This window comes from Aulonocara sp. 'chitande type north' Nkhata Bay, linkage group LG9 (assembly GCF_057382095.1).
Source record: "Aulonocara sp. 'chitande type north' Nkhata Bay isolate Kocher_YH1m ecotype deep benthic linkage group LG9, A_spYH_male_GT1.1, whole genome shotgun sequence".
Lineage (NCBI taxonomy): Eukaryota > Metazoa > Chordata > Actinopteri > Cichliformes > Cichlidae > Aulonocara > Aulonocara sp. 'chitande type north' Nkhata Bay.
In genome coordinates this window covers 20,973,607-20,988,789 of record NC_141352.1, presented here as the reverse complement: position 1 = coordinate 20,988,789, position 15,183 = coordinate 20,973,607, and the positions used below count along the sequence as shown (strand labels likewise).

At 39.4% G+C, this 15,183-nt stretch overlaps 1 protein-coding gene across 1 annotated transcript in view; it reads right to left on the bottom strand.

Moving 5' to 3' along the window:
• malrd1 (MAM and LDL receptor class A domain containing 1) overlaps window positions 1-4,776 on the bottom strand; it is a 69,931-nt gene extending 65,155 nt beyond the window's left edge. The window contains exons 1-4 of the mRNA XM_086306453.1: window positions 4,496-4,776; window positions 2,768-2,899; window positions 2,597-2,685; window positions 2,353-2,517 (exon numbers count right to left, since the gene is read on the bottom strand). Of these exons, the coding sequence (XP_086162579.1) occupies window positions 2,353-2,517; window positions 2,597-2,685; window positions 2,768-2,899; window positions 4,496-4,673 (564 nt within the window). The 5' untranslated portion in view covers window positions 4,674-4,776. The remainder of the gene's footprint in view (window positions 1-2,352; window positions 2,518-2,596; window positions 2,686-2,767; window positions 2,900-4,495) is intronic.
• Window positions 4,777-15,183: the final 10,407 nt, after the last annotated feature.

The window sequence follows — 15,183 nt, the reverse complement described above, 5'->3', positions numbered from 1 at the left end:
TTTGCAGTGTAAATGAAGCCTTAGTCAGAGTGCTATCAGAATAATATCATAGACACGCTGATCAAAGTCCACAGAGCAGCGTTTATCTGCACCGGTGCAGTTTTACAGCCTGTCATTTATGACTGATCTCAGCAAACAGTAGATTGCGTCATCAAGACTGCTCAGAAAAGTAGAATTTCCATCAGTCACACATCTCAGATGGTTTTTCTTTTACCTCCACAAGTGAAAATTGAGGTCACAAGGGTAATATAATCTTCAGCAATGAGTTTACATAACTGTTTATTTAGGATTTCACAGCTGAGCCGGAGTGTTTATCTGATCCAGACAGTGTGCCCCCGCTTTCTTAAAATCTTGGGTATTTTTATCCACAGAGTCATGTCGTTATTGTGAGTAGAAGCAGCACAACAAAACACCCTTAATCATATCGCAGATTAGATTTTCATCCTCCAGCTTCTGGAAAAAAATTTTATATGGGTGATATATTTTTTGTTGATCTTACAAGATTCAAGCTGACCAAATGAAAAGTTCTTCCGCTACACAATTAAAGAGCAAATCTAACCTCAAGGTGCAGCCCATAAAGCAAACTGACTGAAACTGAAATCACGGCAAATGAAAACCCAATTAACCAAACTACCTTGGAAACAGGAAGTGGATTAATGGAGGGGAAAGTGAATGTTAGCAGAGAGGTGGCCTCTCTTTACTCCCGCTGCTACTGGTCGGCTACATCACAAAACTGAGCGGGCACTCCTGGGTGACAGATGGTGAAGGCAGAGAAGAGGGGACGGTGACACACTGACATTGTCTCAGGATACTGGAAGGACACAACAGCAGGCTTCACAGGACTCCAGATGGCCTCTGAAGAGTAGGTCACTACCCTCGCAGTGGATATAAAAAGCTCCTGTCGTGAAGCTTACTTCTTCTGTGACGACTTCGCTAGTTACAATAAACCCTACACTGCATTATTAACACTGTATACCATAACACCTACTAAACCTGTGAAAGCCTTTGAACCAGATTATAGTAAAACATCAAGAGGTTATGATGTAGGCCCAACGTCATGACAAGCATGACTTTTGACCATTTATTGGGATGACCTCCATATAGTTCAGATGTTTTCTCCACCAGCTCCTGATGAGGCAGCACCGGCAAAAGCCAGAAAGAGCCTAAGCCTGAGAGCTCATTTATGTGGTCAGCTGTTAGCGCCTCTAAAGTAGAATAAGTAGAATATCAACCAGGGCAGGTCCTGAGCGATTAGCTAATTATCTGGCTTTCTCTGTTGGAGGGGCCCCAGGCCACAATATGGCTGCTAGACACAAATTATTTTAGTTTATTATATGTTCCCAGGCAGAATACTTCACTTTATCAAATTAGGTCTAGTTGCAGGGCTTAATGGGAACTTGATGGCATCAGCGCTCACAATCAAAAAGGTGTGCTTTCCACAAGAACATCCCGAGCTCTGGTGTAAATGTTCGACTCCTTAACCGCTAAATGCACCATCCCTTATGTTGCTAATTTTGTTTGTGTGCTGCTGGGGTCGTTTTTAAAAACACCTGTCTGCTGTGGCTGAAAAATGACTCAGATAAAAAAGATAGTGAATCAAGGAAGCAAAAGATGTTTGACTGCAAAGCCAAAGCAAGGGGATGCACAAAGTTGAGGGAAAATGCAATCATCTGATGATTCTCTTAAATGTTATTTAAGGAAACAATGATAAGAGCAGCTTTAAGATTATATTGTTTAAATTAAAGACAGTAGGTAGATTGTCAAGTTAAAAAGACAATAAATTATATGTTATAGACCCTGTTTTCATTCATCAGTCAAAGTGCAGCTCACAGGAAAAGGATCCAAGCATCTAATGGATATATTTTTCTTTTCTTGTGCCTCCAAAATCTGCTCTCGGGTTTTGCTCCACATTCATTTTTATTGTGGGCTCGAATGAGCTGCATTCTGACTTTTTCCTTTTGTAAATTCTACTCAGGAGCAGTGCAGAGTACGAGACACAGCTAATGCACTACAGTGATACTGAGCTACAATACGAAAGCCACAGTACAATTTAGCACATTTGCTATGGGCTCTTACTTTAAAATATTAAAACTACAATAAAAAAAGAGCTTTTTCAAATACTGCACAAAGACTGTATAGTATCAGAAAGCTAAGAGAAGTAGCACTGCTGGTGCCTAAGGTAATAATACATTTGATTAAACGCTAACAAGTTGGAGTCGGGGGTATTTTAAAGAATGGTTTAATATGTATGAATTAGAAATTAAATACTAATATAACTGAGACCATTTGTGACACCATGATCTGATACGGGACACGCTGTTAGTATTAGACAGTAATTACACTGTTACAGACCTGAAAACTGTCATTCCTGGAAAAGCGAAGGATTTCCCGCAGCCACGTATCCTTCTGTAGTTGAGTTGAGGGTTTCCACACTGCTGTGCTCCGACCTACTGGATGAGTTTGAACCAGGACCTGAAGATCTCCGTGAGTTGTTCCAAAATAATAATAGAAACTCATCTGACAAGCAGAAATGAAAAGAAGGTGATCCGGTGATGTCACATTGGTGGAGGCTGTGGTTTACTGTAGATTCTGTTACCTGGCAGGTGTGGCTGGGTGGGAAGACTGGACTTTTCAGGTCTGCTGTGGTTTTGTTTCCTCTGACGGGTAACAGGGACAGAAAATGTGCTGACGGGAGAGAGGAGGAAAATTTAATGGAAAACTTTCATAATAGGTGTTGTTATCATTCGGAAATGACAGCTGCTCCAACCTGATTTGTTGTTTGTGTGGTCATGTTTGAGTCCAGCGACCTCAGTTGTTCTGGACCACTGAGCCCTCATTTCTGAGCTTTGGATCAGGTCACAGAAACCCTCCTCAAAGTCACACCTCTCATACATTGAACCTGCAGCAGAAAATGGTAACACATATATTTCACTTCTGCTCTTTTGTTGTTAAGCCTCTGATGTAGTTCACGTCATTAAAGATTTAAGTGTAAACTGCAGTTTATAATTCAGAAGTGCCGTGGCGTATTTTCAAGATTAGCAACCATACAACAATCACCGCCCATTTATAGATCCTTGTCGACAAAATTTTATATCCATCATAAAAATATACTCAGTAAAGCTTTCGATTAGATTAAACTTCTATTTGTTTTATTCTACTGATCTGGATTTTAGAGACCAGCCCTAAAGCTACAGATTTTTAGAACAAGGCTTACTCCTAAAGCGCTAGTAAGATTAATGATCAAAAAAAAGTTTTGTAACTACAGTACACAATAAATGAACAATAAATGACCAAAGATAATAGTTCTTAATTTAAGGAAGAAAAAATATTATTTTAGAAAATGTACTTTAAGACAGTTGTTTATTCTTTTAGTCCCATTATTTTGTTCAGTTGGATATAAGCCTGATAGTTCAGAGTGACATGTCATGATGACACATAGAGGTGGAAAGTAATGAAGTTCATATATTTATTACAAATATCTTTGCCTCCATGTCCTCCTTAATTACATTTGTGAATCCTCTCTGTGGTCTTCCTCTTCTCCTCCTGCCTGTCAGCTTCATCGTCAACATATCAGCACATGTCTACACCATCTCAAACCAGCCTTGCTTCTCTAACCTTGCCTCCAAACTGCTCGACCTGATCTGTCGCTCTGATGTACTCATATCTAATCTCGTCTGCTCTCACTCTAAATCAGAATCTTAAAATCTTCAGCTGAGCCTCCTGTCTTTTTGTCAGCCCTCCAAACCACACGTCACATCAGGTCTCACTGCCTCTAACCTTTCCTTCCACTCTTGCTGCTATCTTTCAATCACAAATCACCCCAGACACTAGTCTCCACCCACTCCGCCTCTTCTCTACGTCTTTTGTGCAATGTCCAAATAACTGTACTTTCTACTCCTAACATCTTTAAAATAGGTTTGTTACTTTAGGCTTAAGACATCTGAGGGGCATTGTTGATTACTTCACATCACTGTGCACCTCCCAGACAACAGACATCAAACTGATGTGAAGCTAAATGGAAGGATCAATAACATAAAAGGCAATCCTATTGGTGAATCCACCATTCAAGGTGCACATGTTAATGTGTTGTGGTTGCAGTACTTCAGCATCTAGCTTAGCCATACTGAAGAGGAGTGAGCATAAAAGGAGTAATATTTTCAGGTCATTTCAAACGCAATGCTTCGAACTGCTCAACAAATATCAGTAAACACACAAACTGTTTCTGTTTCGGTGCATTTTGTTACACACTTTGTGCAGCTTAAAGCGACAGGAGTTCTCAGGGAGAGAAAAGAAAAGTAAATGTGTGATAAGTTCGCTCTCAAAGATGAAAAAGGATGAGGATAAGTTGTTCTCCACTGCATTTAATATAAAGAGAAAATGTTTGATTCACAAGCAAATTTACAAACTCTATGAACTGAAACCAGATCGTGGATAAAAATAGATTTTTACTCTCGCATTTTTCTACACTGTGTGTCCATTTTCACATTTTACTCACAATTGTTTTCATCGCTGCTGTCTCCACAGTCGTCGGTGAAGTCACACACACAGTCCTCAGACACGCATAATCCGTGAGAGCAGGAAAAAGCCTGGTTCGAACAGGTGTTGGCAGCCACTGGCTTGAATACCAAAGTGAAGGCTAACACCAGCCACACCAAGCCAAGCGGTGACGCCATCAGCAGCTTATTGTTTAACCTTCAACTAAAATACCTAATTTTCACCTCTAAATGAAGCATTTTTCTGTCAGGACATGAGGAAGAATTCCTGGTGTAGAGCGGCTTTTCCTCACTGTGTACAGCTTACTCGGCTCCTGGATTGATACCGTACGTGTGCTCAGCATTCATGCTGTAAAGAGTAATAAATGGGTTTTATTGCTGTTACTCAACAAGGTCACTGTTCCTGCTCATGTGTTTAACATGGACACATGTCATGACAAGGGGACAGAAATAACCAAAGTCTCCTAAGCCCACATTTTATTGCCTCTATTTTTTTTTTAAATAATTTGGATTGAAATTAGATTCAGAAATGATCTTTACTCTGTACGTAAGTGACTGCATCTTGCATAATTGTGACAATACTTCATCTTTTGTGTGGTTTCCCTCTTTTCCTCCTGCCTGGTAGCTCCATATATAACATCCTTTGTACAGTATATCCCCTATCCCTCCTCTGCACCATGTCAAACTTGTCTCTCTAACTTTGTCTCCAAACTGCTCATTTCTAATCTTGTCCATCCTGGTAACTCCCAAATGAAAATCTGACCCTCTTAAGCTCCGCCTCCTCCAGCTCCGCCTCCTGTATTTTTCTCAGTGCCACATCTCCAGACCATACATCAGGTCTCACTAGCATCTTACTCTACAAGTCTGAATAGTGGAAGGGAAGGTCTACAATGTAGACCTTCCCTTCCACTCTTGCTGCCACCCTGTCACAAATCACCCCTGGCACTCGCTTCTTCACCTCTCCCCTGCAGTGCCCATTTCTGCAGATAGTCGACCCAGGTGCTTAAACTCTTCCACTTGTATTATTTCTATTCATTCCATCTTCACTGTTACACCTGTCACTTTCCCATTCCCATAAACAGGTATTCTGACTTGCGTCTACCGACTTTCATTCCTCAATCCTTTGTTCTCTTCTTCTTTCAATTTAGAGATTTGGATATTTTCTTTTAATAAGGACGATGTCTACCATTGTATGCATGAAAGCTCTCTTACTCCCAATAGTGATCATCGCACTCATGTTTAACTGATTTTTACAAGTTCAGCTGGGAAGGAGCCAGTTACCTACTATTATGTCAATAGTAGGTAACTTTAATAATCAAATGCAAATGAGACTTACAGAAAAGCCAGCAAAAGAAATATGCCACAAGATAAGATACATTATCTCTAATCAGTTAGATGAGATGAGCTAGGGAACGTATGAAGTGCTATAAGAGGATCATTAACTGTGTTCAGCAGGGCTCAGCTCCTCTATACAGTGAGGCATAATTTTATTTCACAGCAATCAATAAAGACAGCAACCTTAACACAGGCAAGCAGCAAGCCAGTACAAGAGTTGGTGTGGTTCAAATGAAATTAACCTTGAGAGAAAAGGCGAGCTTGACGGCCCCATTGTGGGATGAGGAACCAGTGGAACAAGGGAAATATCACGTCTGAATTGACCCCTGTTGGCAGCGGGCGTGCCACATGTAACACAGAGGCCTGCAGGCTGTTGTTTCTCATAGCAAACAGCAGTCAATCATTTTAACAGTGTCAGGATGTAGAAGTGGAAAGCATTTTGAGGTTCCAGATTTTTAACATGTGGTAGGAAGAAACAAGAGTACCAATGTGGTCACTAATGGTGATTCATAACCACAATTAGCTGATTTCAACTAGAAAGATTCATTAATATCTGCCAGCAAAGAACCGCGCAAAAAATCTTCACTGCTCTGTAACTCAAAGTGGGAAGTCATTAAAGAATATCTATGTTTTTTCATGCGGAACATAATATTCAGAGCAGCTGGATATAAAAGTAGTGTAACCAAAACGCTGATACTGCTCGATTAAATTTAACCTCACAAAAAGAACGGAGGAGGAAATTATACTGGGACAAAAATACATAATGACGTGATTACACATGCTCCCAGTGTTAGCATGCTATCATTTAATAAGAATGTTTAAAACTGATCGGGTCTGCACCTTGATTTTTTTTGTTTTTCAGTCACTCTGTCGTAGATTTGCTGCAGTGCTTTAGCTGTCTGACAGCTGGCCGGCCTCATATTTGGCTCTCAGTGTTTTTCTAATTGTGCTGTCATTAATTTTAACATTTAACATGATAACTGAGGCCTGTAGAGTCTGACATGTAGCTCTTGAGAGAATTTCTCATGCACAGTTTGACCTTAGGGTAAATTTGTTGGGACATCCGCTACTAGGAAGATGGTGGCACCCTGTTAATACACATGCGCTCATGCTCCAGACCAGAAAACTGCCTAAACTTCTACTTTTGTAGAGGCCTCTAGTTACCCTTTTAATTTCTATGGGAGTACTAAGTCTGTACATATAGAGTCAGGTTTCAGAGTACATAGAGCCCCATGAAAACCTCTTTCACATGACTGGTGTTCATACCTCTTTTTGATTAATTCTAAAGTCTGGACATCAGTTAGTATTTTCATCAGTAGCTCTGAGGTGTGGATTCATATATGGGAACCAAATACATTTAATTATTAGTTACTATTAATATCTAGCTCTCTTCCATAGCATGTCTTTGTGCTGTCTTCATCCACTCACCCTCGACCGGTCGCGGCAGATGCCTGCCCTTCCCTGAGCTTGGTTAAGTTGGATGTTTCTTCCTGTTAAAAGGGAGTTTTTCCTTCCCACTGTCGCCAAAGTGCTTGATCATAGGGGGTCATCTGGTTGTACGGCTTTTCTGTTTCCTTTGTATTATTCTAAGGTTTTTACCTTACAAGATAAAACGCCTTTAGGGAACTGTTGTTGTGATTTGTCACTATATAAATAAAATTTAATTGAACTGAATTAGATGACTTCAATGACCAATCCAATATAAAGTTCAGAAATGTAAAGAAACAAAGAACCACAGCACGAGCAGCTAGGAGTAAACGGGATATCAAACAATGCAACTGAGTGCTGGACATAAGGGAGTATTCACAGATGCTTTGAAAAAGATTATTTACTCCCATCCATGGATTCAAATCATCAGCATGACTGGAAGCGGGGATGTGATATATTTTCACAAAATTGTACCTCCACACACCCGTCCTGCATTTGTTCTTTGTCTTCCAACTAATGAATTCTTAAACTCTTGTGATTCATTTCACCTTAACTGGTGAAACAGAGGTCAAAGCAAAGCTTGCCCGTAAGTGACTTAAATGAGACAAATTTATCGTTGAGTCTGCCGGTCCTGGTGGGATTGATGCAGCCATTTGTCAAAGATTCGAACTAATCTGTTCCACACAGTCTTTTACATATTAATACAAAGCTGTGATGAAATGCTGTTCCTATTTGTAAGCAGAATGATTTTCCTTGACATCAATTTTTTTAATGTTTCATCTGGGTAATGGTGAGGGGGAGGTTACCTTCACACACCAGCAATGACCTCCGATTGGAAAATTAAGTTGCAAAACCCATTTTTCTACAGGATTTACAAGAAAACTGGTGATTGCACTGAGGAAGGAGTTTATATGCAGATCCGCAGTGTCATTTTTTAAGCAGAGCTGATACAATACAGGAAAAAATGGAAAACAATAAGTAAAATCTCCTAGAATTTCAATGAGGTGCAAACTTTACATTGGCAGATACTCAGTGTTCTTGTTCAGCAGCTGAATGAAAGCTTTTGCATTTTTAAAGGAAGTCTTCCTCTCTAAGAGAGAAAAAGTAACCAAAATCAAGTCGTGTTGTCTCATAATTCATAATCGTTTTTCTCACATCCCACCGCCTTTTGACACTTCGTTAATTAGGACACATTGACAGCGGAGAACATTTGCATTTTGAATGCAGCCAATCTGCTTTCACATCCTCACTCAAGCTGCGGCGATGTGCAACACCTGCTAATTTTCCTCAGACCTGAATCGAGTGATTCACTGCTGAGTCAAGTGATCATAACAGTTGGGGTTTAATCTTAACAGTGTACCTGTAGGAGATGGATCACTCAGCACCTCCAATCAACGCAGCATGAGCGCGAACATCCTGCAGAGCTCTGTGACGTGCCGTTGTGTATGAAGCAGTCGGCAAAGTATTGACAAATGAGCTCAATAAGCGCAAAGTGAGCCAGTGAACCAGACCGCATTCAGCACCTGAGTCTTATGCATCCTATTTGGCGGATCCTTGTCCCGCAATAATGCTGCCACCTGTCAGTATACAAGAGGCACACTGCAAGAATACTCAAGGTAAGTTGAAGGGAACCTGTTAGCTCTGCCATGGCTGCCATTAATCGTGCTGTTCATCTGAAAATCAAAAATAAACACACAATAATGAAATAAACCTGTGACTGTTCAGAGACATACATCATTTTAGCACTTCTGAAGCATTAGTGTAGTAATGTTAATGTTTTCAATGTTATTAACTTTGTCATTTTTTCTTTTTTTTTCAATTACATGGATGTAATTATATAATATGGGGATATTTGGCAATACTAACACTTGTGAGATCAGAATGATTTCTTATTTTTATCTGCAGTCTTATGAACTTTAAGGACACTGAAGGAAAACTAAAAACAGACGCATTTGTTGGTTGTCGCAAAGAGAGAAAAATGTGCAGTACAAGTAAAAAAGCAAGCCCCTCAAACATTTTCATTTTATTTTGAGATAAATTGACAGCAATATGCTTTGACATATCTGTGGTATCACCTTCTGGTTTGTTTTCTCTTTGTCAATGTCAATCACAATGTGAATGCAAACAAGTTGCACCGAAGTGCTGCACAGCAACAAAGAAAATACACAGAAAATATGAAGAAAATAATTCATTAATTTACAAAAAAAAAAAGTTAAGATATCAAGCTCTGTTTAATTCGAAAGGCAAAGCGTAGAGGTGGGTCCTTAAAAGCACCTTAAAAGTCTCGAGATTATGAACAGCTCTCCATTTTTTTTTAATGGAGAGATGATTAACATATGAGTAAATCAAACAAACTTATACCGACTTTCTCTGTGATAGTTTGAGAATGAAAAGTCAACACAACATATTGTTTCTTTACCACACAGACAGATGTTTAAAGATTCAGTGGAACAGATGTCACAACTTACACTCTGTTACGTCCCTCTGCAGCCCCTAATCATCTCAATGTTTTCAGCTGGTGCTAATTGGCCACACCTAGTCAGGTGTGGACAAAAGCATACCTGAGGCAAGCTTCCCAGGAGCTCGCTTGTCTTTGCCTTGGTGGCACCAGCCATTTTAGCCAACCTCGTATTCCATTTCAAGAAAAAAACCTCTTCTCACTAACACTCTGGTATTCATCTTTTTTTTTTATGTTGTGGCTTTTGAGCCGGGTCATAACACTCTCATCCTAAACCGCCAGTGTACCACCTCAGTATCAGTTAGCAAGCTAGCAATGGCTGTGAAACTGAAGAAGTCACTAATCCGAGTGACGAAACGTTTCTCCCTCTGAAAGCGCTACGTCCTGATGAACAAGTCCTGGATGATGGAGCATGCACATTGACCACACTAACAATGGCTGGTACTAGCAGTCTGTTTGAGCCTTTCCAATGACTTTGCTATGCAGCCACACCCGCTTTAAAAGTTGCTCTGCATTCTGCTCGACTCATAAGGTGTATGAAAATATTTATTGAATATATAGTCTCATTTTATTACATATAATTTGCAAGCTGTTTTCATTTAAAATCAGTATTTGAGTGAATGTAATTCTTAGTTACATCCCACCTTCACAATAAAGGAATATATCTGCTCTTTCAATATGCTCATTAACTTGTTGAGAGTTGACATCTTTAGATGGCAGCGTCTATAAATAACGCATGCAGCAAAGACTGTTCTTTTCTCCCTGTGGTGATCAGCTCTCAAAGCAAATCACCTGAATAATTTCAGCTTGATTAATGAATAAGAGAGACAAGGTTCATTGGCAGCGGGGGATGTTTTATAACAAAAAGATTAAAATCTGACCTGAATTAGAAGATATTTCTCCTACTGCAAATTCAACCATTAAAGCAGAAAGATGACGGTCTTTCGATTGGAGCGTATAATTCTAAAGATGAGAAATTAAACGTGTACGACAGCTTGAACCTTTTTAATATTCAAGTGCTGCAGAGCAGAAATTAAAAAGGGAAGTTGGCAGAATCCTTGACCTCGACAGCCATGTATATGTATGTGAATAATGAGCTGACACCGGGCCTCATATTCACAGAGCGGTTGCTGTATATGAAGCATTTACATACATTCATCAGAGCAGAGAGGCTGTGAGTCTCTGTTGTTGTAAATATTTGCTGCTCAACACACAATGTTTATCATTTGTTTAAATGCTTTGTGTGGTATATACAATTAAACTTAGCGCAGATATTGTCATGGGTCTGACGGCACGTTTAACTCAGCATCATAAGCCATGTAGGGAGGAGAGCATCGGCTGCTCAAAATATTCTCTCGGGTACTGGAGACCACGGAGAATAAAGCCAGGTTGGTCAGACTGTTACGAAAGTGTAATTACACACTAGATTATACAGATTCCACAAATTGCCAAAATTTACTCCCATCCAGCTACAAACCCTCAGTCCTGAGAACCTCTTCTCTCAGACATTCAGCCTCTTCCATCCTTAGTCTCCAGTCAACACACAGCTGTCTACACTAAAGATAAGCCAGGTCCAGCCTCATTTTTGACCAGGTTATAGTCAAGAGAAGGGGTCTCAGCCTTAACAGAATAAATCTGTCTGGTCTGTGTGTAATCTCCCTCTACTTTCAGCCAAACCCATGAACTTTTTCTTCCACTATCCAAGTCTTTCTGTTTCCTGTGTCCCTTCCTCAACTCAAACTGTTTTTCTTTTTCCTTTTTTCCAGTACTTGCAAGCATGATAAAATACTTGTCATGCTGAGTCATATCAAGTGAGCTGATATAATCTAATATCCAAACTTTGAGATCAAAGCCACTGTGAGATTTTGATATATTAGAAATTGTTGTGATAAGTATTTCCAAAACACCCCTAGAACTGGGTAGCTCCAGACTGGGATGACACAGTATTAGGATTCAACAGCAGTTATGAGTTAAACCTTACATACTGTTCAGGTCAAGACTGACTTATTTTGACATTTGACAGCATTCCAAACACCATAAATGTCTTTTTCTTTTTTTTTTTCTTTCTTTTTTTTAGCTTAAAATGTGATTACTTTTCTTAAAGTGGTCTAAAATTTTAATGTGCATAACGTGTGACAAAATTTTATGTGCATTGAGGCTGTTGTAGGACAAATTTGACCTAAATGTACTCAGATGGATTTCCCAGTGTGGAACTAAACAAGGAAAGTGGGGGATTTAGGACCTCTTGAAAATGTATAATATTCTAATGTATTTGTGATTTCTCTTCTTTTTAAATCAGGCAGCGGTGACAGAGTTGAACAGGGAACTTGACACTATCATGAAAAATGTCTGTATTCTCACCATGGACAGAAAAAAACCATCCAAGAAATTGCTACAATATTAGGAGTGGCAAAATCTACCATTTGGTACATACTGAGAAAGAAAGAAAGCACTGGTGATCTGGATCCCCACGCAATACAAAAGTGGTGGATGATCGCAGAATCTTTTCCATGGTGAAGAGAAAACCCTTCACAACAGCCAACCAAGTGAACAACACTGTCCAGGAGATAGGCTCATTGATATCCAAGTCTACCATAAAGAGAAGACTGCATGAATTAAATATAGAGGGTTCACTGCAAGGTGCAAGTCATTTATAAGCCTCAAGAATAGAAATGCTCAATTGTACTGAAAAAACATCTAAAAACCCAGCACAGTTCTAGAAAAAACTTTCTTTGGACGGATGAAACCAAGATCAACCTCTACCAGAGTGATGGCAAAAACAGCTCATGATCCAAACAAAGCATACCACATCATCTGTAAAACACAGCAGAGGCAGTGTGATGGCTTGGGCGTGCATGGCTGCCAGTCGTACTGGGACACTATTGTTAACTGATGATGTGACACAAGACAGAAGCAGCTGAATGAATTTTGAGGTGTTCAGAGACATACTGTTTGCTCAAGTCCAGCTAAATGCAGTCAATTTGATTGGGTAGTGTTTCATAATACAGATGGACAATGACCCAAAACATACAGTCAAAGCAACCCAGGAGTTTATTAAAGCAAAGAAGTGTAATATTCTTGAATGGCCAAGTCAGTCACCTGATCTTAGCCCAATTGAGCATTTCACCTGTTGAAGACTAAACTTCAGACAGAAAGGGCCACAAACAAACAGCAATAAAAGCTGCTGCAGTAAAGGCCTGGCAGAGCATTAAAAAGAAAACCCAGCATGTGGTGATGTCCATGAGTTCAAGACTTCAAGAATTAGAAATTAAAATTTTATTTTCAGTTATTTAATTTGTCCAATTACATTTGAGCTCCTGAAATAAGGGATTGTGTTTAAATTGCTTTAGTTCCCCCACATTTTTATGCAATGTTTTTGTTCAAACCACGGCATTAAACCTAAAAGTCTGCACTTCAACTGCATCACAGTTGTTTCATTTAAAATCCCTTGTGGTAATGCACAGAACCAAAATTAGAAAAAGTTGCCTCCAAATATTTATGGAATTAACTGCATATGGTAGGCATAACAAACAGGGACATATAACAGTCACGAGAGATGCACTTGCAAGTACAAGCACATGTGATATCTGGAAATCTAAAATTAGGAAAATTAAACTCAATTTATTCTGAAATAACAGAGAGCTAACTGAGATTAACATAGAGGTCAACCCAGACCATACTATAAAGGAATGAAATATGAATACTGTGTAAGGGCAAAACAGTTTACTGAACTAAAAATGGATTTGGCACAAGGAAATCTAAACAGCCTAGCCAAGATGAACAGACGGAGTCAAAAACATAGAAAATCTAGGAAATTGCTGCATCACTAAGTACATATTAGGCAATCTGGCAGAGCAGGGAGGGAAAACATGCTCCTCAAATACACAAGGGAGACAATTAGACACAGGTGCGATCCATTAGGGCGGAGGAAGCAATCACGCAGGAGGGCAGGGAAAAGGTGAACCGGAAACATGGTGACTAACAAAATAACACATAAAATTTATGAAAGGAGATGCAAATGTTAGAAAAACATCATATAATTTATGAGCCAGAGTGGGATCTCACACATAGGACAGAAAACAGCTCTAGCATAAATTCTACTTCTCCTACATAGCAGAGACCTCACCAAGTTCATTTGGTCCATGAGAGGTATGAAAAGATCAGTGTGAGATGTTACACCGAATTTGTCTTTGTTGGAAAATTACAGTTTACAGTTCAGGAACAAGGATCGCTCTTTCACCTTGCATCGGGTGGACAGCCAACCATTATAGCCTTGCTAAACCTAACTCCAGCCTCCAAAAGCAACCAGTGCTTCATAGGTAGTGTGAAACTTGACTGCCCTGTTAATCTACATTCATCTGTCAGTTGTCATTAGCTATTGTACATACTAAAATATATGCAGTTTTCAAATGAGATTCATCTTTATAAATTAACTTCATTAGGCTTGCCATTAATAATGATAATATCATTGATGGTCAGTGCAATAATAAAATAGCACCAATGGGAACCATTCTGGGTTTTTTGGGGGGGGGGGTTGAGTTAGTTGCACTACTCAGAACTTATTTTGTTTTGCTCCTTCTCACTTGTGCCATAAAATATGTAACAAAGAGAGTTTAAAAGGACTCAGTAGCTATGCCCTCTGCAACCCCTACTCTTCTTGCATTTGCAGTCCAAAAGTCTTTGGATGTCTGGGCATTCATGGCTGATTGTCTATAGATTATGAGGTGTGGATAAATGCATCCCTAAGGTCAGCTTAGAGGGGAGACACCACTTCTTGCCAAAGCTTGTTATGGTCTCTTGGCTGTCATTTGTAGCTGAGCTTAGTAAGTAATATCTTTGCAAACTCTAGTTTCAGTCTTCACTTCACTTCGTGCAGAACACAGTTTGGACAAAACACATCAAATTGTCTCTGCATCATTAGATGTGTTTTTGCTCCACTGGTTTGATGATTCAGTGGAGGATACACTGGAAAGTCTGACGTGGATAATGAGTTTAAAAGGTTCAGGACATTTGGCAGGAAGTTGTCTGTTGTGCATGAAGTTCACAGAACAAGTTCAAGGAGCTTTGTGCAGGTTCTGGTATACACTTCTTGTCCAGGACATTCTTACCGTAACTGACAGGAGGAAGCTGCTTTTAACTTGTCAGACTCAATATATCACTTTTGTTAAAGGCCCATTGCAAGGGCACTGTTCACCAATATAAAATTAACGGGCATATTTGACATGAGGTAGAAAGGTTGAAGGATTATCAATTTAGCATCATACCATTTAGGTATAATGCAAAACTCTCAGTTTTACACAATTTTAGTTTGGAATTTCAGTGTCGGGTAGAAGATTTGAGTTCATCAAGATTTAGTCAGCCTGTATCAAGAAGAACTGAAAACCACCATCTCTATGGAAAAATCAATTTCCACATTCTTTAAACTTTGAAATATTCTGAAGAAAAGAAATTAACTGCACTGCACAGTCT